Below are 27,773 nucleotides of genomic sequence, written 5' to 3' on the forward strand. Positions count from 1 at the left end.
AATTTGGTAAATGTGTCAAACACAAGATGTATTATGAGATTATATTTCAAAGCGCCAGATTCAAAGTCTGTCTTTTATTTCTTTCAAATTATTTTAGACTTATGAAGCCTTAGTGATTATCAGTAATGCATAACATGATATACATTTCAGTTCAGTCATGTTTACAATTACATTATAGTGCACAAATTATATTCACCTTGACCCGATTCCTGTTTGCATGGCATGTAGCTTTGTTTAGTCAAACTGTATGAATCCAGGAAATATCCCAAAGTTATTATTTTCACCTGTGGTCTTTCGTGATCATATAGGAAAAAAGTCTTAACTTGAAGATATTACCTTGAAAGGTAATAATACATCTTTCTCTCTTTGCCTGGGGTCAAAGAATCATTTCTTTTAAGGAACAATACTAATTTCAACGAATGGATGCGTGAATGGATGCATTCATGAGGCATATGAATGGACTTCTCACTACATGCATTGTAATTTGCAAAAACTCTCTGAGATATTGTACATGTGCTTATCTAATTCATTCATTTAATATCTGCTGAATGTCATGCTCTGTGCTAGGTGGCTGAAATTGTCTAGTCTCAAGGTGTTACTAATCTTCAGAAAAGACTCAAATATTTACAGCAGGGATAGACTATTTTTTAATGCAACACCAGAGAGTAGGTTTAGAGAAGGTTTGAATGGGAAACCCAAACTTCACAACTGGAACTGATAAACAGGAGGGAGTAAACTGTAATTCATTCAACAGCCAGGTGGAGATTACAAAGGACGATTCTGTAAGTTACACAATATGAACATGTTTTTAATACCCATGAGCTGAGTTTGCTGCTCGTTGCATTATGTGTGAGCTAAAGCATTTATCAGGATAGGCTATGGTCAAATCAGAGTCTGGAGAGAAAAGTTGGCACAGACTTGGGAGAATTTTTCAGGAAGACAGAACAGCATGAAGAATAATGAACACGGAGCCTGCGTGGCTCAGTCGGTTAAGCATCCAACTCTTGCCTTGGGCTCAGGTCTTGATCTCAGAGTGGTGAGATCAGGCCCCACGTCGGACTCGTGGCTTAGCATGGAGTCTGCTTCTCCCTCTCCCTCTGTTCCTCTCCCTGCTTTCTCCCTCTCTCTCTCTCTTTCTCATAAATAAATAAAATCTTAAAAAAAAAATGAACACTAAAAAGCAAAACTTGAAAAGTAAAGGGCGGGGGACATCTGAGTGTTACTGGTCTTTGTGTCGCAGCTCACGGCACCACTGCTTATTAAAGGTTTTTATAAATATTAGATGCCTCTTGGGAACATGAGCCAAAAAGTAATATATAAAACTTGTCCCAGTGGCTTATTTCACATGTATTATCAGGAAAGTCAAAAGAAGCCAGTTCTAATTGACCATTACATACCATCTAGTGTGTGGTGGTCTTGTTGGCAACAGGTAAATGCCACTATGAATTGCTGGAAAGTCTAAAGCAGAGCACATTCCAAACAATGCAACTGAAATGACTTCCTAATTCAGAAATAGTTTTCTATGTTATGTAGTGGAAGTTTTGCTAAGCCAGTTTTCATACTGGGAGCTCATTTGAGTTAGACTGTGTTTGCATACTTTTGTTTTATTTGTGATCCCCACCAGGGCTTCTAAAGTGATTTTAAATAAGCCATCCTTTTATATAGTTGAGAATATACTTTAGGTCATCATGGCAACATCAATTTCCTTAGCAAACAAATTTATAAAGTAAATAAGAAACAAAAATTCAGCCACCTCTGGTTTTATAGCTTTACATTCTAAATTTGTGGGGCCCCAGTTTTTCAAAATTGACTTTATTTGTGCCAACTTAAAAGCAAAAAAACTTCAGTTTTGATAAAGCTAGAATGTTCATCTTTTTAAAAATTTCATTTTGAAAATCTATTTAAAAAAATAAAACACATGAACATTAGTCAAAGACATGTATGAGTATAATGTGAATAGCATGTTTCTCTTCCCTCCTTGGACCCTTGCCACTCAGGTACCCTTCCCGAGAAATATCACTGTTTATTCTCACTTTTACATTTTAAATAATCCTAAATATAATGAGATCTCATCCCGTATCTTATTGAATATAATTTGTTGCTAAAGCAAGTTATGAGCAACAACGGAGGCTAATTGGAGTGACACTATGTATAATAGTTTTTAATGACAAAAAAGAAAAAATAATACCGTTTGGGAAAAATACCATATAAACTCATTCTATTAGGGGCCTGTGTTACCCACTTGATCCTGGTGATCCTTTTTCTGCTGAACATTTACTTTTAATCGTTCCTATTTTAAAATAGTTCCCTTTTTTTTTTTGGTCTTTCTGTTTTTATTTCATTATTTCTTTTAAGCTTTTAATTTAAATTCCAGTTAGTTAACATACAGTGTAGTATTCGTTTCAGGTGTACAATTTAGTGATTCAACACTTGGATCCAACACCCAGTGCTCGTCTCAAGTGCCCTACTGAATCCCCATCACCTATTTGCCACATTTCCCCCTCTGGTAACTATCAGTGAGTTCTCCATAGTTAAGCGTCTGTTTCCTGGTTTGCCTCTTTTTCCCCCTATTATTGTTTGTTTTGTTTCTTAAATTCCACATATGAGTGAAATCATATGGTATTTATTTGTCTTTCTCTCAGTCACTCATTTCGCTTAGTATAATACTCTCTAGCTCCATCCACATCATTGCAAATGGTAAGATTTCATTCTTTCTTATGGCTGAGTGATAATCCAATGTATATATGAACCACCTCTTCTTTATCCATTCATCAGTCAGTGGACACTTGGGCTCTCCCCATAATTTCGCTATTGTAGATAATGCTGCTATAAACATCAAGGTGCATGTATCCCTTTGAATTAGTATTTTTGTATTCTTTGGGTAAATACCTCATAGTGCAATTGCTGGATCATGGGGTGGTGAGGATGTGGATAAAGGGGAACTCTTTTACACTGTTGGTGGGAAGGCAAACCAGTGTAGCCACTCGGGAAGACAATATGGAAGTTCCTCAAAAAGTTAAAAATAGAACTACTCTAAAGTTCTCTGCTGAGTCCCATAAAATTTCAGCTTTTGTTTCTGGAATTCTTTGCATTTTTTAAAACAATCACAACTATGTCTAGTTCTTAAAATAAAGATCAAGTGATATTTCTCTTTCTTTCTTCCTAACATTCCAGGAAAAGTACATTTGTTTAGTAAAAGTCAATTTGAAAATATACACTTTTATTTTTCTTCTTAATACTTACCAACATATATTGTATACTGAACATTTTTTTAAAATTTTTTATTGTTATGTTAATCACCATATATTACATCATTTGTTTTGGTGTAGTGTTCCATGATTCGTTGTTTGTTCATAACACCCAGTGCTCCATGCAGAATGTGCCCTCTTTAATACCCATCACCAGGCTAACCCATCCCCCCACTCTCCTCCCCTCCAGAACCCTCAGTTTGTTTTTCAGAGTCCATCATCTCTCCTGGTTCGTCTCCCCCTCTGACTTACTCCCCTTCATTCTTCCTCTCCTGCTATCTTCTTCTTTTTCTTTTTTCTTAAAATATGTTGCGTTATTTGTTTCAGAAGTACAGATCTGTGATTCAACAGTCTTGCACAATTCACAGCGCTCACCGTAGCACATACCCTCCCCAATGTCTATCACCCAGCCACCCCATCCCTCCCACCCCCGACCACTCCAGCAACCCTCAGTTTGTTTCCTGAGATTAAGAATTCCTCATATCAGTGAGGTCATATGATACATGTCTTTCTCTGATTGACTTATTTCACTCAGCATAACACCCTCCAGTTCCATCCATGTCGTTGCAAATGGCAAGATCTCATTCCTTTTGATGGCTGCATAATATTCCATTGTATATATATACCACCTCTTCTTTATCCATTCATCTGCCGATGGACATCTTGGCTCTTTCCACAGTTTGGCTATTGTGGACATTGCTGCTATAAACATTGGGGTGCACGTACCCCTTCGGGTCCCTACATTTGTATCTTTGGGGTAAATACCCAGTAGTGCAATTGCTGGATCGAATGGTAGCTCTAATTTCAACTGTTTGAGGAGCCTCCATACTGTTTTCCAGAGGGGTTGCACCAGCTTGCATTCCCACCAACAGTGTAGGAGGGTTCCCCTTTCTCCACATCCCCGCCAACATCTGTCGTTCCCTGACTTGTTAATTTTAGCCATTCTGACGGGTGTGAGGGGGTATCTCATTGAGGTTTTGATTTGGATTTCCCTGATGCCGAGCGATGTTGAGCACTTTTTCATGTGCCTGTTGGCCATTTGGATGTCTTCTTTGGAAAAATGTCTGTTCATGTCTTCTGCCCATTTCTTGATTGGATTATTTGTTCTTTGGGTGTTGAGTTTGATAAGTTCTTTATAGATTTTGGATACTAGCCCTTTATCTGATATGTCATTTGCAAATATTTTCTCCCATTCTGTCGGTTGTCTTTTGGTTTTGTGGACTGTTTCTTTTGCTATGCAAAAGCTTTTTATCTTGATGAAATCCCAAGAGTTCATTTTTGCCCTGGCTTCCCGTGCCTTTGGTGATGTTTCTAGGAAGAAGTTGCTGCGGCTGAGGTCAAAGAGGTTGCTACCTGTGTTCTCCTTTAGGATTTGGATGGACTCCTGTCTCACGTTTAGGTCTTTCAACCATTTGGAGTCTATTTTTGTGTGTGGTGTAAGGAAATGGTCCAGTTTCATTCTTCTGCATGTGGCTGTCCAATTTTCCCAACACCATTTGTTGAAGAGACTGTCTTTTTATACTTAACATTTTTTTAAACTGAGAAAGTAAATCACATAAGGAGTTTTTGTCTTTCTTTTCATTCCTTTGTCATTACTGCCTTAAACAGTCTAGATCATAAAGGTATTCTGTACATTGAGTGAACGAATGAATGAATGACAGAATGCCTGAACAATAAATTTTGAATTTATTGAACAATAAATATTAAGAAACTCAAGGGAATCTTTAAACTGTAACTTTAGGGACACCTGGGTGGCTCAGTCGGTTGGGCGTCTGCCTTCAGCTTAGGTCATGATCCCAGCATCCTGGGATTGAGTCCCACATCAGGCTCCCTGCTTAGCGAGGAGCCTGCTTCTCCCTCTCCCTCTGCCTGCAGCTCCCCCTGCTTGTGCTGTCTCTCTCTCTCTGACAAATAAATAAGTAAAAATCTTGAAAATGTATCTTAAATAATTTGTGTTCCATTATCTTTTTGGTTATCAATTAAAATTAGGCTCAGAGATAATTCAATTATGTATTGTCTATATTTTGATTATAATTAATTTATGTTTTGGCTAACTATGCAATATAAATATGCAATATTGCAATTGAATATACAGTATGCTATATACAATATGCAACTGAAATATACACTATGCAGTAACTGTGCTATATTGTCTATATTCAGATTATAATTAATTTATATTTTCAGCTAACTATGCAATATACAAGGCAAATATGATGCTTGTAGTAAAAGATATTTTGTGATATTTCGTGAGGTTTTGAGGACAATGATCATATCCTTAAATTATTTGCTCTGTATGTGATGTGTGGGGGGTGGGTGTGTGTGTGTGTGTTTTCAGGAGAACCAGTGGCTCCCCAAGGTGCAATTTTTCTCGTCGTCAGGTTTAATCATCATATGTTGATCATAACACTTAACAGGTTCATTGTCCTCCTAGTTACCCAGACCCCAAGCCTCAGGCTTGCTTTCATACCTCTTTTGTGAACTTCTCAAATATACGAATTACTAAATTTGGTTGATTCTCTTACCAATGATAAAATTATTTAGGCATTTGGGAACTAGCATTGTTTTCCCTAAACTCTCCATAGAATTAATCTTCCTATATTCTATGCAAGATTGCTTTGTTTGTGTGTGTGTGTGTGTGTGTGTGTGTGTGTGTGTGTTTCAGGAGACATTATACATCCTCTAATGTAAAATAGATGATTCCTCAGTATTAACTAAGTTGAATTTATACTTCACATCTGGGTCAGATAACTTTCATGAAGTGGTTTATCATAATGTTAGTTTTGTGAATAATATAGATTTTTTCTGAAAACTTCTCAAGGAGTTTTTTTTGATAGCCTATTTATTAATAAGGGTAGGTGGTTCTGGAAATTATTTTATTTTCCTAAATATCCTATAACAGATTTCATCCTTTTATTCAAAATCTTGGCTTTCTGTTCCTTTTTTATTTTCTAAGCACGTTCAGTCAGAGCTGGTAATGGTAGATGTCACTGAATTCAGAGTTGAGTTTCATGGATTATGATGGAACTAGTGACTTAATGGGGCAGTCCTAAGAAAGCAAAGGTCTTCCTATTTAAGGTTCAATTCTAATCTAAGGAGGTTTTCTGTTTTGTTATTTGAAGGGAATTTTTTTTTCTAAAATTCCCATTTGATAAAAATATGCATTCTAATGTCAGAGTAGATTCATTATTAAAAGATGAAAGTAGTGTGTCTTCTTTATCACATGTGATTCCAGTTAAAGTTAAAGTCAATATATGTTTGATATATTTGCTAATGAAGGCAAGTTGTTTCTTCATGTTTAATTTAGCTCGAGGTGAATTCCTGGTTAATTCCCTACTTATGGTGGTTGATCCACAGGTTTAAAGACCTTCATGCTGACCGCTATTGCTCTTGGTTCTTGTAGGAAGAAAGCTGGTTTAGGACTTAAGCTGCCTACTGAGTGGGATGACCTCTGGTTTCTTAAATGGTAATATCTGTGAGGCTAAGAGAGAAAATAGTGATGTTTTCTGTTTGTGTGAACTTAAAATTTTCCATGCATAGCTCTGCAGTTACTTGTGTTTCATAAATTATTTTCTTCATATAAAATGCCATTTAAAATGCTAAAAGGTATTCCACCAGGCGCCTGGGTGGCTCAGTCGTTAAGCATCTGCCTTAGGTCATGATCCCAGGGTCCTGGACTGGAGCCCCACCTCGGGCTTCCGGCCCAGCAGGGAGCCTGCTTCTTCCTCTCCAGCTCCCCCTGCTTGTGTTCCTTCTCTCGCTGTTTCTCTCTGTCAAATAAATAAATAAAATCTTTATAAAAAATAAAATAAAATGCTAAAGGTATTCCTTTTGAAAGTTTCTTCAATTCTGATACAAAAACTATAGATAGCTTATGCTGAATTAACACATGACCCTTCTCTCCACAGATGTTTCTTGAAATTATTAATTGTGCATGATAACTCCATGTGAAATTTATTTTTAGGGGGATAGTTCCTATGTGAAAGATCGCTGGTGTGTTTTTGATGGATTTATGGTCTTCTGCCTTTGGGTTTCATTGGTGTTACAGGTAATTAAAACTTTTAATTTACATGGGGGTATTTTCCAAAATGTGCTTTGTTTTGCATTGAAACGCTGAATAAAAATAATAATCAATATATGTCGAATGTGATGGTGTAACTTTCTTCAACATCATGTTATTTTAAATGTTTATGATAAAAAACTAACATTTTAATCATTGTCAGTCACATCTGTGAATTGTTTCTCAATCATCAACACTATAGCAAATTATTTCTTATTAAAAAGATACAAAAATATATTTATTGAAATGAAGGACAGAAAATGGGGTAAGATTTCTGTATTTGTAGAATAAAAAAATTGAGTTTAAATATTAAAGTTCCAGTCTTTTGTGTGACTGAGTCCTCACCAAAAAAAGCTGACAAATAGAGATACATTGGAATGAACATAAAATACCATATCGCAAATAGAAAATGCCTTACTATGAGAAATGGGGAACATATGTTTAAAAGGCTAAAGGTAGGATTTTACTGGATAATAGAATTCATTTCCATGCATTCATTTAGGCTTCAGTTTTGCATTTAATTCAACTCAAGTTAGTATAGTCTTATTAAAAAATTTAGACTAGAATAAATTCACAGTCCATCCTGCAAAGTCATCTTAATGCTAATTGATGAGCTCTCCTTATTTTTACAAAGCTCACCTCTCCAACGATCTGATTTCATCCTGCATATTCATGCGTTCTTTTCCATTTAATAGCTATTATATGACTGACAGACGTTTTCTAATTATCATTTTGCCTCTGTTAGTAAATGGTACAATTCCTTTTTTATTTTTTCATAATAATCTTAACCCTTTCTCCATTACTTTATGTTCTAGCTATTTAAAAAAGTGCCACCAAAGGACATTATTCGTAAGGAAAGCTCAGCATACTTATTCTGTATTCTAAGTTGGCACTTGTTTTTGTAATAAAAACTGGGCTTTGATGAATTATATGGGAAATGAGTAAGAGCATTGGATTTATATTAGTTTATGTATTCATTTCTCTGAAGATAACTATAGCTTCAAAATAGACCATTTCAGTGGAAAATAATGCAGGGCGAAGTTCGGAGTACAGGGTGAACTCTTGATGCCATCTGTGTTTGTCATAACTACAGGCAAAGCTAAGGGAGGCTCTGAGCTTGTTTCTTCTTACCTCTTAACTCACAGGTATTTGAAATTGCTGATATAGTTGACCAGATGTCACCTTGGGGCATGTTACGGATCCCACGGCCACTAATTATGATTCGGGCATTCCGGATTTATTTCCGATTTGAGCTACCAAGGACCAGAATTACAAACATTTTAAAGTAAGTACTGCTTTTATGTAAGTTAAGGAGAAAAGCCGATGACATTTTTGTAAGTTTTGCCTACCTTTTTTCCCCCTCTAGGCGATCGGGAGAACAAATATGGAGCGTTTCAATTTTCCTACTTTTCTTTCTGCTGCTTTATGGAATTTTAGGAGTTCAGATGTTTGGAACATTTACCTATCACTGTGTAGTAAATGACACGAAACCAGGGTAAGTTTATCTACTAACTGCGTTTTAATCTAGGTGATAAACAAGAAAGTTTCTGCAATTCTTATGAGTAAACTCTATGTCTAAGTTGAGCAAAAAAAGTCTTTATGTACTTTGTTCTATATTCTCTGTTTCCTCAAAGTTTTCTTGTCTGATTTTTAAAGACAAGTATTCAAGACAAGCCAGACTGAAAAATGTTTACCCCGTGGGAAAGTAGACTAAGCAAATTCAAAGTGTGCATTTGGAGATTTTCCTCAGTGTGACAGAATGAGGGGTGTGCTACCATAATACCATCTGAGTATTTTCATTTCTTATTTAAATAAGATGGAAATGAGAAATGGTGTAACTACTTGGAAAAACAGTTAGGCAGTTTCTTAGAAAGTTAAACAGACACCTACCATATATCCCATTCATTCCATTCCAGATATCTCACCAGGGGAAATGAAAACATATGTCTGTAAAATAGACTTATACATAGTGACTGTATTTGTAATCGCCCAAACTGCTAACAACCCAAATTTCCACCAACAGGTAAATGAATAAACTAATTGTGATATATCCATATGATGAATACTGTTTAGCAATTAAAAAAAAAAGTATGAGAAATTGATAAATACAGCATCTTGGATGAATCTCAAAATAATTATGCTGAGCAAAATGAAGCCAGATGAAAAAGATTACATATTCTGTGATTCCATGCATACAAAATTCTAGAAAATGCAAGCTTATCTGGGACAACAAAAAGGAAATCAGTGACTGCCTGGGAGTAAGGTTAGGGATAAGAATAAGGAGTTACCAAGGGGCATTAGGAAACCTTTGGGGTTGGGGCACCTGGGTGGCTCAGTCGATTAAGTGTCTGCCTCAAGCTGTACAATTTAATATGTGCAATTTATTGTATGTCAAGTATATCTTATGAAAACAGTTTAGAAATGTTCTGGTGTAAAGTGGAAATCTAAGTTTCTTCATATGGTTAGACAGTTGGTCCAGCACGATTTATTGTGTGCTGGGCTCAGTGAATTTAATGCTACTTTTCTCATTTACCAATTCCCAGTCTGTATTTGGGTTTGTACCTACGGTCTCTGTTGTGCTTAATTGATCTATTGGACTATCTCTTCACCCATATTACACTCTGGAATTTGTCTAGATTATAACATGGCTGTATGTATGGGGTCACTTTCTAGCTTCCTGCCTTATGTATACTCTGGACCCTGTTTTCTGCCTCTTGAGGGTATTAACACCCAAGCTCTTAGCCACTGGACACTTAGCCCCCATCCATACCACGATTTTGTCAATTCATGGACTTCCCTCTATTTTTAGTTCCCTCTTACCTTTTGATCTTTTGGGACTATTTTTTCTTTCTTGTAAGCCCAGATATGCATTTTTAAATGTTACCATTTATCCAGTAGATCTAGCTGTTTGTAATGGGAAGAGTTGAATTTAATATAGCCCAGTTTGCCAGACCTAGCCCTCTGGCACTCCTAGCTAATCCCCCCCCGCCGCCGCCCCCATTTTTCTCATTACACTGTGAAGTCCTTGAGGACACAAGGGACAAGCGTGGAGAAGACTCCTTTTAGGGCCAGTACCTAGTATCCTAGCACAGAGTAAGTACTTAGTAACTATCTGTTGAAGGCATGGTGAACAATACATTATATTTAGACAGAGAATAATATTGTGACAAATTGATACAGAAGAGGAAATTAAAAAAAAAAACAAAGGGAGAAAAGCAAGCTGTTAAATGGGACAAGGGAGAAAGGGTTAAAAAATAAGAAAGCACTGCTATGAGTGGAAAGAAGTGAGGTAGCACACACTCAGGGTAGGGACGTTGGAGGAAGAGGTGAGTGAGTAAGGGGGTAGCCTGTGTGGGTGCGGGAAGAGACACGTGTGGAAGAAAACCTGTAGGTAGTTTTTGTTTTTTTTTTAAGTGTATGTAGGCTGTAAAATCTGTCTAGATTGTTCCATGAATGAATATGGAGGTGGTAAAAAGATATGGTGTGGGTGGGAAACAATAGAAGAGAGGCAAAGAACAGAGGAAGCTTCCACATAAGAAAGCTGCTGTGTTCTAATAGCTGCGAGCACAGGAAGCTGATTTAAAGTTTCCATTTTATTAAAAATCAAGTCGGGATGTGTGAGAATTGTAAAGCTTGTTAGAATTGTAAAACTAGCTAGATGATCAGGCATCCTGCTGGCAAACTTAACTTTGACACATAAAGTACAATGCAAACGGAGAAGAGGTAGAGGAGTGCCTCTGACCTCAGGGCCCTTGCATCACTTCAGAAACTGCTCTTTGCCATCTCCTCACCGTACCCAGTACTAGGACATGAATGGCTTTGAAAAAAATACTAAAAGCCTTTTGTATTCTGAATATTAGCTCCAGCTCATTACTTTATCCTAAAAATGGAGTTCTCTATGAAGAATTACATACGTTTTGGCAGAATTTTCAGTTACTCTAGACATAGCAGTTATGGAGGAATGTCTGCATTTTCTCTTTCCCATATTTATAAAATCTGCCCATTAGCTTTGTGAACATGCACGTTTATTTTGCCTTCCTTTTCTGTGACAATTACTCTTTGAGTAGAAAACAGGTAGGTAGCTGCAGAGCAATACTGTTGCTCATAATAACAATTTTCATAAGTTTGATGATTCATTTCAAAGACCAATGCTTTATACCATTTTTCTTTTAATTTTCAGTTCAGCATTAACTGAATTTTAACATCTTACCCAGAAGCAGAAAAATTGTTGATGCCGTTTTACCATTAGTTCCAGCCAGACTTTAATGTATTTTTAGAGACTTAAAAACCGCCTGAAGTCAAAATAAAATGCGTAAAAATCCCAATTAAAAAAAAAACTCCAACCTTTTTGTTTCCTTTGGTTGCTTCTGAACTAGGAGTTTCTCATAAGTATCTCTGAGTCGGAGATTAAGCTACAGTATGATGGCTGTGTTTCCAGTGATTGGTGTTGCCAGTCGCTGTCATGACCTCGTTTCTCTTAATTGTTATCCTTTACAATCGTCCGATTTCTGCTTAATTGATTTTCATGCACTATAGCCTAATAACGGGAGAGCTTGCAGGCAGAGCTGTGTCTGCTCAGGAACCTGTATATCCCACGTTTCAAGGCTGATCTCTGGAATTGATTGTGTATAATCTGTGAGGCAAACAGGATAAATAAGGAAGCAACTCAAAACACACAGTTTTGCTTTTAGATGGAGCTGATTTCTTTTAAAGCAGAGAAAAGGGGGTCTTCCCTTTGTCCTCCGTAGTATTACTCGTAAAGCTTTAGATTCTTCTCTGATAATGAATGGAGACCCAAGGCAATTATGGGACGAGGAATGCTATTTGACTAAGCAAAGCAGTTCATATCCTAAAGAAATTTTAGAAGAGCAGTGGCCTCTGGCAGAAACAGGTGTTGCAAAATGCCAAATCTACCGGAAGCTACAAGATGAACGTGTGAAAATGACTGGTAGGTGAAATAGAAGAGATGAAGGCTTATCTGCCACCTTATTACCATTCCCGAGAAAGGAACGAAATTTAGTCCTAGCTTAGTATCAAATAATGAAATCTTCCCAAGAGTGAGATAATTAGAAAAACTCTAAAGTAAGCAAATGTGAATATTAAGTATATAAAAGTTTTCTCCAAGGAGAACAGGGTTCCATCAGGAGTTCAAGTAAATGCTTATAATGGCTGAGCCATTAGGTTTGAGACGTGGAGGTGGGGGGGCCACACGTCACAGATGCTCGGGACAATCCTTGTAGGTCCTTTCTGTGGCAGAGTAATTACTAACAGCTTTCTTTTCCATCTCAGGGGAGTTCCAGGATGGTCACCCCACCCGGGGCAGCTTGTAGGACTCGGTGGTGTTTTATAAAATATCACTAACACTTAGCCTAGAGACAACATAGAGTTGGATTTGGGTTATAGCTTTCTCTTGCTGGTCCTAAATAATATTTAAGTTTATCCTTTAGGGTCCTTGGAAAATAAATGAATTATTGGCTTATACATCCTGTTCAAAAAATAATGAAGTTTTTTTTTTAATGGGAAGGTCAGAAGAATTAAAAATAGAAATGCAGTGGAACTTAAAATATTAATTTCTAATTTCTATGGACTTTGTCAGGAGGGAATTTTGTAGAATATGTAGAATCATAACTGCCTCAAATTCATGCAAAGGTCTTTGAATTCTTCTTGATTTATATTTAAACTTCTTTTGAAGGATGAAGACAGACTGCTACATTTAACTTACTGGATTCCTGCAGAGATGTCTGCTGGGTGGGAGATAGAAGAACAAATTTGGATAAATGCATATTGGAAAGCTCCTCTTTAAAATATTTAAATAAGAAATGAAAATACTCTGATGGGTCTATATAGATTTCTAACTAAATTAATAGCAACATTTGTGGAGCACCTATTATACTTCATATATTTTGCTTCTATAACTAATTTTTAGAGCAACCTGAAAGCAGTTATTTCCCCCATTTTGCAGATGAAGACACAGTCCCAAAGAAATTAAATAATATGTTCATCTGGTAAGTGAGAGCACCAGGATGTGAACTCAGGTCTGACTTCCCAGCCCATGCTTGATCTGTCATTTGAGCAACTTCTACCATATTATAAGCCCACATTTGTAAACCTATATGCACATTAGATCCACGTCCATATGCATAAGCTCCTTATATGGCATAGAGAAAATGAAAGTCCATATGACATCTAGTTTCTTTCCATCCCGGTGTAGACGTTATGTTCCAGGGGATTCTGCTCCATCCAAATCTATAAAATAGTGGCATGCAATATATTTGTATCACTCCATATATCTCTTTTAAAACTGTTGTGCATATCCATCTCAAGGGTATGGCCCACCTGAGCCACCAGTTAAACCAACCTTTCATATGTTACAAATTTTTTTAAAAAATTAAATATAAGAAAATATTTCAGAATAAACTGAATTCCCATATGAAAATTAATACCAAAATGATTTTCACCAGAATAGAAAAAACATTTCTGCATCTTTAGCATAAAAAAAAAGGAAAACCCTACACTTTGAAAAAGGGTCTAAAAGAAATTGGGTAATTTCTTTCGGTCAATTACAATATAGCACCTCTTTTGACCTTCCCAAAAAGAAGAGAATGTAATAACATAGGTTATAAAACTCTTACTTACTATTAGCGGTAAATAACTTTTACTGTACAATTGATATCTGGGTTTTTTTTTTTCTCATTTAATACCCACAACGACCTGTTAACGTCATAATCTATTTTTAAACTCTACATTACAGCCAGGAGATTGAGGCTTAGTGAGGTTAAGTAAGCTATCCAAGATGAAACAGTGTGTAAGTGGCAGAAGCAGGGTTGAAACCCAGTTCTCCCTGACACGATTTCTATGCCTTTCAATATTCGACTGTACCTTGGTCGGTATATGAGATGATGTTCAACACATGTGTGTCCAAAATATGTGAGTACAATATTTAGTTTCCCTTTGGTTACAAGGAGCACATGCTTAGGAGACAGGCTCTGCATGGGGTGGATGAGTACATGGTTAAGATGGCTTGTATTAGGACTGAATTCTGCCGTGAGGTCCTGGGACTCTTGATCATATTATATGAATGGGAAATGAGGAGCCCTGACAATTCAGTCCCTCGCAAATAGCATTCACTGTAGTTGCCTGTGTAGAAATCATACCTCGCCTCAGGTTCAACCAGACCAGCCTGCTTTCCCTCCGATAGAAACCGTAGTCACCATGCAGTGACCATAACAGCATGAGCAGTACATTTGGGGAATTCATTTCCAGGACAAGATCTCTCTGATAGAGAAAAATCACCCGGCAAGCTTTGTAAAAATACAAACTCCAAGCCGCACCCTTAGATTCATATTTATAGCAGGGCTAAGATTCTCAGAATCGGTTGGGTTAGAAATCAGTGTTAGTTTTACATTAAAACTCCCAAAGATGTGTTGTAGAGTAGAACACAAATTTTGCATGGCTTCTTCAAAGATAAAAGCTGGAGTCTTCAAAGAAGTGCTAAGCTTTCAGCTGCTACACCCCCACTGCGGGGAGCTTGACTTCCCTGTTCCCTGAAGGCTGGTTCCTTAGAAATGTCTATAAAGCACCAGAGGTAATCAGAGCCTCTCATCATTCTTCCAGAGAAGCAGGCTGTCGGTGTGTGTCCTGGGATCACAGGGCAGTCATCTCAATTTTACTGATTCAGTGACTTCTACCTTTTTTAGGTCTAGCAACTGAACTGGGCAGGTGTACTGTGTGGTTGAGGGCACCTGGGGACTGGGGCTCTGGCACGTTCCACATCCTTCCCTGATCTTCACTTTTAAGGTAGCTACATGTTCTTAGCACCAGTGAGCCCTGACATCATTTGACCCAAAAGGATGGAACCCCAACCATACAACTCAGCCACACCACAGCCAGTAAACATGAATATATTTGGAGCTCCTCTTATGTATGAGGCAGTTTGTATTCCTAATTGCTAATTCATAATGTGATCTCATAGGTTGGACATGATGATCCTCATGAAAGAGAAGAGGAAAGAACTCCTTGCCACACATTAATTAATTGGCAAAATCACCAACTGAAAATCTGTAATTTTGGCCCCAGATTCTGGTGGCCATTTTCCACCATGCCAACTGACTCCTTCCAGATAACTTCTCATCCTGGATCTTGTAGTTTCTCAAGGAAAGGGAAAAGAGTTACTGCTTGAGGAGACCTTGGCCTAGATTCACAGTGTCAAGGGTAGTAGACTTTGTCTTATGACCTCAAAACAGTTGTCACATTTCCAGTTTGGAGCTGATCAGTGCAAGCTCTGTGTCCTGATACTTTACTTTTCTGATACTCTTTGAATACATTCATATACTTCTCCTTGCCTAATCCTTGCTCAGATGCCAGTTTCCAGGCATATCTGGTCCCTTATCCATATTGGTGAAGTAGTGACCAATATAATTAAGGGAGTAAAGTCAGAGAAGATACATAATTAAAAGAACTATTCAGATACAACAAGGTACGATGACAATTTGAAATACTTGCTTTCAAAAGAAAATCATGTTTTGTCATTTAAATTACATACATTATTTGAAAAAATCTTTAATTTTACCATTTTGTTGCATGATGAATTCGGTTCTTTATGGTATGGCTTTGTCCATCTAGCCATTCAGGAATGGATTAAGGCATGGAAAATCATATTATGATACTCTCAGCTTAACAATAAGGGGAAATTTATTCCCTAAATTTTTAGAAAATGTACCAGATTTCCTTGTTTATAAAAAGTGGTGTGATGTCAATATTACTTCCTGCCGCAGACTATTTGTCTTGTTTGTGGTCCCTCTAAAAGTCCCGGAGAGCAATTAAAAGTTCTCAAAAATCAATAAGTAGTCTCTTCTCTGCAAATTCCAGGGTGTGGTGAGTGTTCCAAAGCATCCAGCATTAGCAGTAGCCAGGCCAGTTCATAAGAGCTTTTAATTAATCCTGAAAGCGGAGGCCAAACAGGAATGAAAACAAAGCCAGATGATTCTCTGGAATGAACCCAAAAGGCGGGTAGCAGCCAGAGCAGGTTCGTTGTCAGCACAGGAAAGGGACCACATCTAAATGCAAGAAAGTGAGCCTTATTTTTCTGGCTGCCACTAGGAATGAGGCGAGCCAGGCCCTAAGGTATCAAAGGGCACATTCACTATCCTCCCAGATGCAAAGGCTCTGTGTGTGTGTGTGTGTGTGTGTGTGTGTGTGTGTGTGTGTGTGTGAGATTCACTCCATGGGTTTAACTAAAGTGTGTTCTATTTATGACTTCTCCCTAGAACATAAAGTATAAATAGAAGAGAAACCTATTGATGGCAATAAATAACAAACTGATCTTAGGCGTACGGTGTTATCTGTTGCCTATGGATTTGCTGTGCTGCCTACCTCCTTCTTTGCACCACTAACAATTTCCTCGTGGAGTGCAAACTTCAGAAATACCTTTGGTGTAGCTGAGCCTCTGTGAATATATTTTTACAACAAATGGACCAGATTTGGCTACAAGACCGCAGTGTTTTTCTGTTTATGTTCAGTTCTTCAAGGGAAAAAAGAAAAATATAAACAAAAACCTGTATCTGTATCTATCTATAAATTCCCATGATAGGTATATTTTGTGAAAATCTTGCAAATAAGTAATGATCTCTTTTGTAAATTAGTGTGTTTGACCTTTTTGGCCATTCTCACAAATGAGGGACAGATTGTAGTCAGCTCGAAGTATATCACACATACTATGTCAGTTGGGGGAAGCACAGATTTTTGTCCTTTTCCCCAATATGCCAATTTCTGAGAATGTAGTTTACAAATTGTTTGGTATGGTAACACGTGCTTGTTTATAAGCCCCTGAGAGAAAGCTGTGAGCAGCTACACCCTACCAATAAAAGGGTAAAAACGTTCTCTTCCTCCCCCTGTGATTTCTTGTTCTCTGTCTCCTATGCACACACAGGCTCTGGCATTTCCACTTTCCAGGATGTCAGGGGGTGTGTCTGCCCTAGATCTTGTGTCTGTCGATCCTTTAGTGGTCACCCCAAGCAACGACCCCATTGGGAGGTCTTCCTAGTGCTCACCATCGACTACCTACACTCGTGATGTTTCTGCTTGGTGCTCCTGTAGCGCTAAGAGCCGATACCTGGCTCTCAAAGCATTCATCATGCTCTACTGTGGTGATTACTTCTCTAGGTAGTAAAGCCTTTGATCTGGAAATATCTTCTTAGTCGTCTCCATTCCTCGCGTGTTGTGTGGCATAGACTGGGCCTTTCAAATTTAATCATTTTGAATGAATGGATGGACAAATGAAATTAAGTGACCCTACCAAGAATATGGGAAGAACAATCTCTGAAAAGTGGTTAAGTAATGATAACCATAGTTATGTTCATAAGTGACAGTCATTACAAAAGGCCAGCACTAAATGTGTTGCAGCAGTGACAGCAGTTTGATACTGGTAGAGTGAGATGACATTGTGAGTAATGAAAAGAGCAATTTAACACAATGTCTTGAGCTATTGCATTTGGCATTGGTGAGTCCTGTGGAGAGATGAGAACAGAACACAGTGGGCACATGGTTTGCTCTAATTATCACCTTTCTTTTAAAAATATGAAAGTGTGATGGGGTCGTTGTGGGAATTGTTTTTTAATAATAGCTAAGAAGTTTCTCATCTTACAGATAAGGAAACTGAGGCTCAGATGGTCAAAGTGAATTGCCCAAGGTCATTAAGTTGGTTAATCATTGAACTGAGATGATAATCCTTGTGTTCTGATATACAGCTCAGTCAGTGCTCTTTACCATCAGGAGTAATGATTAACTTAAATTCATACAACTCGTAAGTACTGAGGTGTTGTTTGGGGCTGTTATAAACAATATTAGCAACAAGTTGAGAACATATTTTCTTAGATCTCAAACCCCTACGTAATGTTATTTGTAAATACGATATTTTAAGAATTAAAAAATTAGAATTAAAAAAATAAGAGTGAATCTCACACACACACACACACACACACACAGAGCCTTTGCATCTGGGAGGATAGTGAATGTGCCCTTTGATACCTTAGGGCCTGGCTCGCCTCAGGTCACTCACCTGAGTGGCTCCGTCGGTTAAGCGTCCAACTCTTCATTTTGGCTCAGGTCATGATCTCAGGGTCATGAGATCAAGCCCTGAGTCAGGCTCTACACTCAGCTGGGAGCCTGCTTAAGATTCTCTCTCTATCTACCCCTCTCCACCTTCCCACTCTCTCTAAAAAACAAAACAAAAACAAAAAAACAAACCCAAAAACAGAAAACCATATGCCAGGCAGATAATTAATGTCTTTTGAAAAATAATTTTCTCCAAGGGATTCCAGTATTCATTTTGAGACATGGAAACTACTAAAGCCAAGACTTTAAAAAATGGTAATTCCATGCCAGTTTTTAGATATCACACTTAAAAATTGCATAAAAACAACAGGATCCAATTGTTGAAGAATTTTTTCTGTAGTTACTTTATAAGCAAACAAATAAACAAGCACATAAATAGATTTGCCATAGATTTCAATAATGGTGGAAAGACACATTCCTTCAGTTAGCCAAAAAATAATGATGACGGCATCTACTATGTGTTAGTCAAGGTTCTTCAGAGAAACAGAACCAATAGGATGTGTATATAGGAAGCAATGAGATTCACTTTATTTATTTATTTATTTTTATTTTTTAAAGATTTTATTTATTTGAGAGAGAGGGAGAGAGAGAGAATCTCCAGCAGACTTCACACCGAGCACAGAGCCTGCTGTGGGGCTCTCAATCCCAGGACTCCAAAATCATGACTGAGCCAAAACCAAGAGTGAGATACTCAACCGAATGAGCCACCCAAGCACCCTAGTAGAATTCATTTTCAAGTATTGGCTCATGTGATTGTGAGGACTAACAAGACCAAAATCTTCAGAGCAGGCCAGCAAGCTGGAAATTTCAGAATGAGCTGTTGTTGCAGTCTTGAATCCAAAGGTACTTTGGAGGGTTCTTTTCAGAAGATGTCAGTATTTTTTCTGAAGGTCTTCAATTGATTAGATGACGCCCAGTCACATTATGTAATCTGCTTTACTCACAATCTACTGATTTAAATGTTAATCATATCGAAAAAATTACCTTCATAGCAACATTTACATGGTGCTTGACCAAACAACTGGGCACCATAATCTAGCCAAATTCACTCATAAATTTAACTATCACAGACTATGTGTTAGGGACTATAAGGAATTGCAGGCTACACTGGGGAATAGTTGAGTTTGGAAGACATCCAATGAACAGTTGACCGCTCAAACATGAATTAGACACTTCCCAGGTGCCTGAAATGTCAAGTGTGGGTATTTGGAGAAATTATAGCAGAGAAGCCTAACCCAGCCTGAGGGACTTGGAGTGGCTCCCCTAAGAAAGTGACATGTAGACTGGAGGCCTGAAAGCTGAAAGATGGGTTAACCAAGCAAAGACGGGAGGAGAAATTTCTAAGCAGAGGAAAAAGTCCTGAGGTAGAAGGAGCATACCAAAAGCTGGGAGAGGCCCCCATGGTTGGATACCAGGACACTTGAAAGGGGAAGAGCCAGATCCTTTAGGATCTTATGGATGAGATTTGCCACAGACGGGCCTCAGGTAAGACTGAGATTATGAAAAGTCTCTCTTAATGCTCTGTGGCTAATGGATCAGAAGGGCTAAGAGTGGCTGCAGGATGACCAGTTAGGGGACGAGATAGTGGTGCAGGTGGGGGTGGAGATGGTGAGAGCTGAATGAGCTCAAAAGATATTTTGGAGTATATTTAGGGACACATGACGTCTAGTCATGGAAGTTGAGGGAGAAGTAGGTATCAAGGAGATCCCACAATCTCAAGCCTGCTCAGTACTTTGGATGAAGGTCTCACGGTGCTGCTAGTTATGAAGAAATGTTGGTGGAGTCTGTGTTCAGTAAGGGGTGTAGAGTTGGAGGCACTTGGGGTGTAGCCAGGTGGAGACATCTACTAGGTAGTTGGACACGTAACTCTGAGACTCTAAAAGACACCTAGGATGAGAGAGAATTGAAACTATGGAGATGGATTTGTCTGCAGAGAGAGAGAGTATCATGAAAGAGGAGGCTAAGGACCAAGCTCAGAGTAACTCAGGCCTGAGGGCCAGTTACAGGAGGAGAAGATGGAAAAGGAGAATGATCTGAGAAACAGGGACGAAACTAGCATCTTCCAAGCCAGCAACACTGCCTCTCTCTCTCTCCCTAACCACAACTGGGAAAGGTTTTCTGTTTTTACGGACTTGTGTGATTAGGTTGGGCCCACCCAGATAAACCAGGATAATCACTCAAGACTTTTAGCCTTGTTCACATCTATAACCTTAATTCCATTTGCCCTGTAACATAACATCTTCAAGTGTTCCAGAGATTAGTATGTGGATATCTTTAGGGGGCCATTTTTCCGCCTACCACCAAAACAACTATGTGGAATGCTGCTCAGAAGTCGCAGAAGATAAAAACTGAAAGTGTTCCAGTTGGTTGGGGCACGTGGAAATAAACTAGAGCAAATTCAGTAGATGGGAGATCATGAAAATGGGCTAAAAATTAAATCAGAGGGATTAGAAGTAGATAATTTTTTTCAAGAAATCCGACTGTGAGTAAGGAATGCAGGTCTTGAAACCCACTTAAGCATGAGTGAATATTTATTAGGACTGGAAGAATCATTGTCTATATTTAGAGTTTGGCTGTTGGTTAGCAAGAATTCTACCCTCCCTAATTCCAGAGAGCCTCTTGTATTCTATCATGAATATCTGAGGGAAGATGAACAAGGAAATAATTAACGTTAACAAATAAAAATAAAACCTAGAAGATACTTGTTAACTGTGACAACGAAACTAAGATAAATAACAAATATACATTCTGAAACTCCTGATGTTTATTTCCACTTTTCAAAGGGGTAATCATCATGTGGTTTTAGATACATGAGTTCCAGGGCAATTAATCATCTAATAAATGTGTCTCTAACAAGCATTTGCTAATAGCTTGATGTTGGCAAAAATAATATGTTTCAAATCTGCTGCCTCTGAAGCCAAAAGATTTCAGCATAGTATCTGTGCTGGTCAAGGTTGTGCTTAAAATGAAAGTCAGTGTTAATATGAAAGAAACAAATAATAAATCAAATTAAAAAAGGAAAAAATACTCTAATACTTATAAACCGGTGAAAGCATTATCATAATAGTTAAGAATTATTGAGTGATTGACTAATTGCCAGTGCTATTTCGGGAGTTGTACATTAGCTCATTTAATCATTAAGACACTCCTACAAGTAGGTAAAAAGGCTACCCCCATTTTAGAAATGTGGAAACTGAGGCAGCACACACCAGGACTAGAGTTCCAATCTAAGCAGTCTACAAATTTCGAGATACCAACAGCAATCAGTAACACTCTGCTGAGTACCCCATTTTAAGTACCGTACAGACCTAAGTCACTACAGGTTTGCCAGAGTCCTGAGAGAGAGGCATTTCCCTGCCATCACCTGAGGAAGAAACCGAGGCACAGATAGGGGAGGCCACACACGCAGTAAAGGCTAAGCTAGCATTCACATCCAGCAGACTGGCTCTGGAGTCCAATCTCCTACCGAAATAGCTGAAAGGTGATGTTTTTTGAACTTCATGGAGACAGTGCTTTCTTAACCATTGCTGCTTTTGTCTTCTTAAAGTCTTAAAAATGAAAAAAAAATTAATTTCGATGGGCTTCCCTCTCTGAAGTTCACCTTCACCTTTCTTAAGAATTGGGTGATCTATAAAGTTTCTTTCAGCTGCATAATCCCGTGAACAAAATGCTGTTGGTATCATGTGCCTGAATTCCTTCTGTTCTTCTGACAAGTCTTTATTGTTGTGTTTTTACGTGTGTTTTAATTGTATGCTACATTTTATGATCGTAATGATCACTAATTGTTTATAATAAGCATTTATTGAGCATTATTGTTATTATTGAGCCTTTCTTTATTGTAACATGCTGGGTGCTAGGCTGAGTGCACTCCTTGGTTTCCTTTACTTAATCTTCACACAGGCTTTGCTTCTAATTGTGGTTACTCTCCATAGCTGACAGACGTAGAAACTGAGCTTAGAGACATTTAGAACTTTGTTCAAGTCACACCACTCATAATTGGCAGAGCTTGAGATCAAACCCAGAAAACCTTACTCTGAAACTCTGAAGCCCAGTCCCCTTACCACTTTGCCCCAATGTGTGGGTTCCACACCAGAAACTCAGACAAGACGTCAGCAAAGATGGATATTCGGCTTACATATAAAAAGGTGAAATGAAGAGAAATACACGATATGTCTGCCTAAAACCATCTCTCTCTGACATAACCAAGTGGTAATTTCCACAACAAGACCTTTCCCCTGGAGTTTGGCGTGGGGGATCCAAAGGAGCAATTTAACATAGGATTGGGAACAATTCTTTAGATACTTATTCCCCAAGCCAGCAGACAGATTATTTCCTTGAAGCTAACGGAATCTGAAGGAACACACTTGAAGTGTCTGAAATGCAGGTGAGGCTTTTAGAGCTTTGTTTATGACTGAGACGGAACTGGGTGAAGTGTAACCAGGCCTGGAGTGTGTGTGTAAACTCATGAATGTGTATGTGCATGGTGGCCTCATGCAGGTAATGGATCTCAGAGAGTTAGGTGTCAGACTCTAGAGAAAGCATATTATATACAGGGAAGAAAGCAGCTAATTGAATATAAGAGGGTATTAAAGAAGAAATATGACCCAACATGTCTGCCTCAATTGGGCCATAAGCTGAGGGAAAGAGACTGTCCTGAGGGTGGTCCCCACTTAGGAAATGCCTAGAAACATCGAAGTAGTGGGAAATGAGTTGTAATAAAATCATGGATTTAGAAGCCTTGTGAAATTGTCTAGCCTAAACTTTGGCCACTGCACAAGCCATGTGAATTGCCTCCGATAGCAGCTATTCGGGGCCCATTTTAGAGGTCAGCCCAGAATGAGATTCCCCAGTCGCCGTTCCAGTCGTACTTGCTCCCAAGAAAGCCATTACTTATTTAAATCCTTGTACATCAGTTTAATCTCCACGTTGCCCTCCAGAACAATGAAACGGGGATGTATCACTGTCCACCTAAATGACCCTCGTGATCCTCTGCCAACACAGAGGAAGACCAAGTGTCATTTATAAGACTCATAGTAGTCGAACCATATGGAAAATGACTGTCATCATTTACTATTGCTTAGAAGTGGAGGAGTAAAATTTGTACCTACAGTCAGGTTAAGCATTTTGTGAATAACAAGGAAGCCCCAAGCACATTAACATTCCTTACAAATCTACAGAAAAGTTCTTTCCTTTGCTTATCTGGGTCTTGGTCCTTAATGACAAAAACAATGATGGTAATAGTATTCTTATAAAGCACTACTGTGAGGATGAATCAGGTATCATTTGAGAAATGTTTACCATCATCAATGCTATGAACACCTTTCGGGAATCATGAATTTTACATCTGTGTCCATACGGAGCAGATGTTAGTGAAGGGTGATTACATTATTCATTTTGATCAACATTTACAAGTGTCGAAATCGGCTAACTTTTTGTAATTTGTTCACAGAAATGTAACCTGGAATAGCTTAGCTATCCCAGATACGCACTGCTCACCAGAGCTGGAGGAAGGCTACCAGTGCCCCCCAGGATTTAAATGCATGGACCTTGAAGACCTGGGACTTAGCAGGCAAGAGCTGGGCTACAGTGGCTTTAATGAGATAGGTCTGTCTTACCACTAAAACACATTTTCAGTTTCTTTTTTACAATGTTTATGAAATGGAAAGAATACTTGTGTGATTGATATTTTCTGTTAAGATTGGCTATATAGCATTTAAGAAACATAACAGCAGATTTTAATCGTCTGCCTAGATTGTGGTATAGTCTCCCCTGCAGTCTGTAGAGTCTGCTTTTGGGTGGATATTCAGCAGTGTCTGTAGAGAGTGAAATATCCCTGATTTTAGACTATTTTTGATTCTTAATTAGAGCACTTAAAAATATTTCATTGATCAAGGTTCAGGGCTTATTGACTCAAAGATAAACAAGGCTTGGTGTCCTTCCGCATGTAACTGTACCCCAGCAGGCAAGGTAAGTCTTATGTCTCTGAAATAGTAGCCACTGAGTGAGTGCATGAGAGCTGGAAAGTAATCCTGGAACAGAAGACAGCTAAGGAAATACTTAATGAATATCTATCAACTGTATAATAGATGTGTGGGAAGTGCTTATACATGAATATGCTGTACTCAAATGTATACATTTATCTGTGGCTTGTCCTATGAAGTCCTGAAATGTGCCGTTATATACAGTAATGAAAGCACTTAGCATCTGCCATTTACTTGATATCATTGCATTTATTACAATTCTGTGCAAGTTGTACAAATTTCATTACCGAATCAAAAAAACCCCATGGAATTCTAAACAATTATTCCAGCTTTGAGAATCTGTCTTAGCCAGCTCAGGCTGCCATAACAAAATACCATAGACTGGGTGGTGTAAATAATGTAAACTCATTTCTCAACAGTCTGGAGGCTGGAAGTCCAAGATCAGGGTGTCAGCATGGTTGGATCTGGTGAGGCCTTTCTCTGTGGCTTGGACATGGAGGGAGGAAGAGGAAGAGGGAGAAAACTCTCTGGCTTCTTCTTGAAGGGAAATAATCCTATCATGAGAGAGCACTCTCATGACTTCATCTAAATTGAATCAACATTCCAAAGGCCCCATCTCCTAATATCATCGCACTGGGGGTTAGGACTTCAACATATGAATTTGGGGTTGGGGGGAACACAAACATTCAGTCCATAACAGAATCGTTATCAGAATCATTTGAAAAAAAAAAACAACAACAATTTTTCCTTAAAGTGTCAAGGCCCGGGTGGCATTTAAGAGTGTTTAGACACTCACAGAATCTTAGAGAAGAATCTCAGTGTGTAGCAGAGTGGTGGTTATCTTTGGAAGCCAAATCTATTTTGTGACTTTTAGTGTGGTTTCATATCTCAGTGGACAGCTGTACAATGGGGGGTTTCCATGGCCAGGGAAGAAAGCATGAGTTCCTTTCAACCCTGATGGCAACTGCTATGAACCCAGCCAATCAATCTTTGTACATCAGGAACAGTGGCTGATAAATCCTCCTCTCGCCCCAGCCTTTAGTGATGGCAGCTCACAGACGGTGTTATTGCAGGATGGCATCAAGAACTCTGGGCCAAGTATGGGAATTTCAGAAAGAATATGTGAAGGTCTTGCACTGATTAAGGAATATTTTTCTGGTATATGGACTAAACCACAAGGCTACAGCCTCTGGATGGAATAGAATACTGAACTTGGCCTGAAAAAACACAAATAGTTGGTATTAAAAAAAAGTGAGTTTTGCAAATAACATTCCTAAATTTTTGTTCTAGTATTTTAATATGCCCTCAGAGGTGGATTTCCAGCATTGAATTTGGACAGATAATCTTTCATCCCTTTGGCCAATGATATAATTTTATAAAGTCCAAAACTTCAGAAGCCAGCAGATGGGGAAGCATCTCAATTTGCTGTACTCTCTTGAACCTGTCTGGCTTTGGAATCCATCTCACAGCCTTCCCCTCGGCTCCTAAGAGAGGAGGACTTTTACGCATTATAGCAATGACTGTCAGGGATGAGCAGGAAATCACAGGTGTGGTATGGGAGATGGATATATAGCTTTGGTAAACTGGTGAAATAAGCTGCAGGAATCCTAAGAGCTGGGGCACAGCTAGAACGCACGGCTTCTCAGAGCCAGCAGCTCTTTCTCTTAAGGGGGGCTAACTGGCTGTACCCATGTCTTGTATGGAGCGTGGCCAGCATTCAGTAGTGAGGCTGACCTTGCACAAAAACCTCCAGTCCTTTCGAATCATATTGCTAAATCAAATTACTTCCTGGCCATTTTGAATGCAGCAACTGTGCCTACACTCAAAATGCTGCACTATATTCAAGCTGATTCAGCTTTCTTCACTGTAACTTCCAATGACTTCAACCCATGTATGGTAACTCTTTGAGGGAGGGCGTTTCCTCAGAGAGTGTGTTGGCTTGAGAAGCCTGACTCAAGGAGAGAACTGCCCTGCGGGCGGCAGGCCCCCACTAAGGCAGTAATCTTACTGTTTATTTGCACATTTATCTCCCAAGGATTTAAGCTCCTTGAAAACAGGAAGCACATCTTTTCATTCATCTCCACTTCTTCAGGGCCTGGCGCAGTGCCGGCCTCTATAAATATTTTCTAATGGACTGAACAAAGTATATGTTCTTTTGAATTTGATGGTGACCAGTCACGTTTGTGTTAGGGTATAGAGCCACAATAGAGAAGTAAGTTGTTTTCTTGTGGTTCTTTCCCCCAGTTTTGTGTTTTTGTTGGCAGTATTCACTACTCCTCATGACTTGCTTTTCTATACAAGCTTAATTTGGTCTGCTTGCTTCTTTTTCTCAAATGATGCTCGAGTTCAACGCCATTGTATGACTAATGGTTACGTAATGAAATGTTAACTTTGTACTATAATCAGAAAATTTTAGAATGGTCACTGTAGTTTGGACTGAAATGGTCTGTTATTATGCATCTATGTAGATACACAAATTGTGGTATTTTAGATCATCTTTAAAGTTTTTATGGAAACAAAATATAATTTTCCCCCAAAAATGAGGAGAAGAAATTATTTTCTTAGACTCACATGATCATCTCTTTTTGCATGCAGTTGAATTTAAAACAGGTGCCCAATTGTCCATATAAATTTGACCAATGTACTTTATATGTAAGTAAGCATGATTAATTTAAAAGGAGCACGTTTCCTCTTCTTACTAATCAAATTGTCATACAATACATTGAATTGCAAAGCATTTATAAAATTTCATTGATAAGTAGCTTTGTCTCATTAAAATTTAAAACTGATGATATTGAGAAACTCAATTTTTGAAATATATTAAAAGCTAGAGTCATTAAAGTAGAAAAATGACACAGAGCCCCAACTGTAAAATTGCAAAGTAAAGACATCTTTGCATCTCTGAAATCATCCACCATCAAGGAGACTGAGAAACAGAAATGCAATTTCCATATTCAAGGACTCCGAAAAACCCGTAACTAATAAACCACACATCAGAAGACCAGGTGTCTAACAGAATACTTCCTGAAAGGATTCTGGCTACTGAGGATCTCTGGCAGAGCCAGGGGAATGCTGACATTAAAAATAATATTCCCAGGGAAGCAGAACAGTCCTCTCTTTGAGCCAGGGAATCAGTGTGTCGCTGACCCTGGGAGCTTTCTGGGACTCACTGAGCTACCTCAAAGTGGAGCCCTTGTTGGGGCCAAGCGGTTGGTGGAGAAATAGAGTAGACGACAGACCCTCAGTCTAGAGGGGCCCCAATGCTGCTGATCTGTGTTCACGAATACGAGGGGCCAACCTGGCTATACCTTAGGATCACCTTGGGGAGTTTAAAACACACCAATTCTCAAGCACCACTCCCGGGCCAGTTAA

The 27,773-nt window shown here is 38.5% G+C and overlaps 1 protein-coding gene across 3 annotated transcripts in view; it reads left to right on the top strand.

Annotated features, from left to right (window-relative positions):
- NALCN (sodium leak channel, non-selective) overlaps positions 1-27,773 on the top strand; it is a 308,717-nt gene that overhangs the window by 31,633 nt on the left and 249,311 nt on the right. For all 3 annotated transcript variants that reach the window (XM_025874689.2, XM_025874690.2, XM_073894331.1), the window contains exons 4-7: positions 7,213-7,296; positions 8,454-8,593; positions 8,675-8,803; positions 23,870-24,024. In XM_025874689.2, coding sequence (XP_025730474.2) covers positions 7,213-7,296; positions 8,454-8,593; positions 8,675-8,803; positions 23,870-24,024 — 508 coding nt within the window. The remainder of the gene's footprint in view (positions 1-7,212; positions 7,297-8,453; positions 8,594-8,674; positions 8,804-23,869; positions 24,025-27,773) is intronic.

Source organism: Callorhinus ursinus, unplaced genomic scaffold (genome assembly GCF_003265705.2).
Source record: "Callorhinus ursinus isolate GAN/ISIS: 27379988/994484 unplaced genomic scaffold, GSC_fseal_2.0 scaffold7, whole genome shotgun sequence".
In the NCBI taxonomy this organism is placed as follows: domain Eukaryota; kingdom Metazoa; phylum Chordata; class Mammalia; order Carnivora; family Otariidae; genus Callorhinus; species Callorhinus ursinus.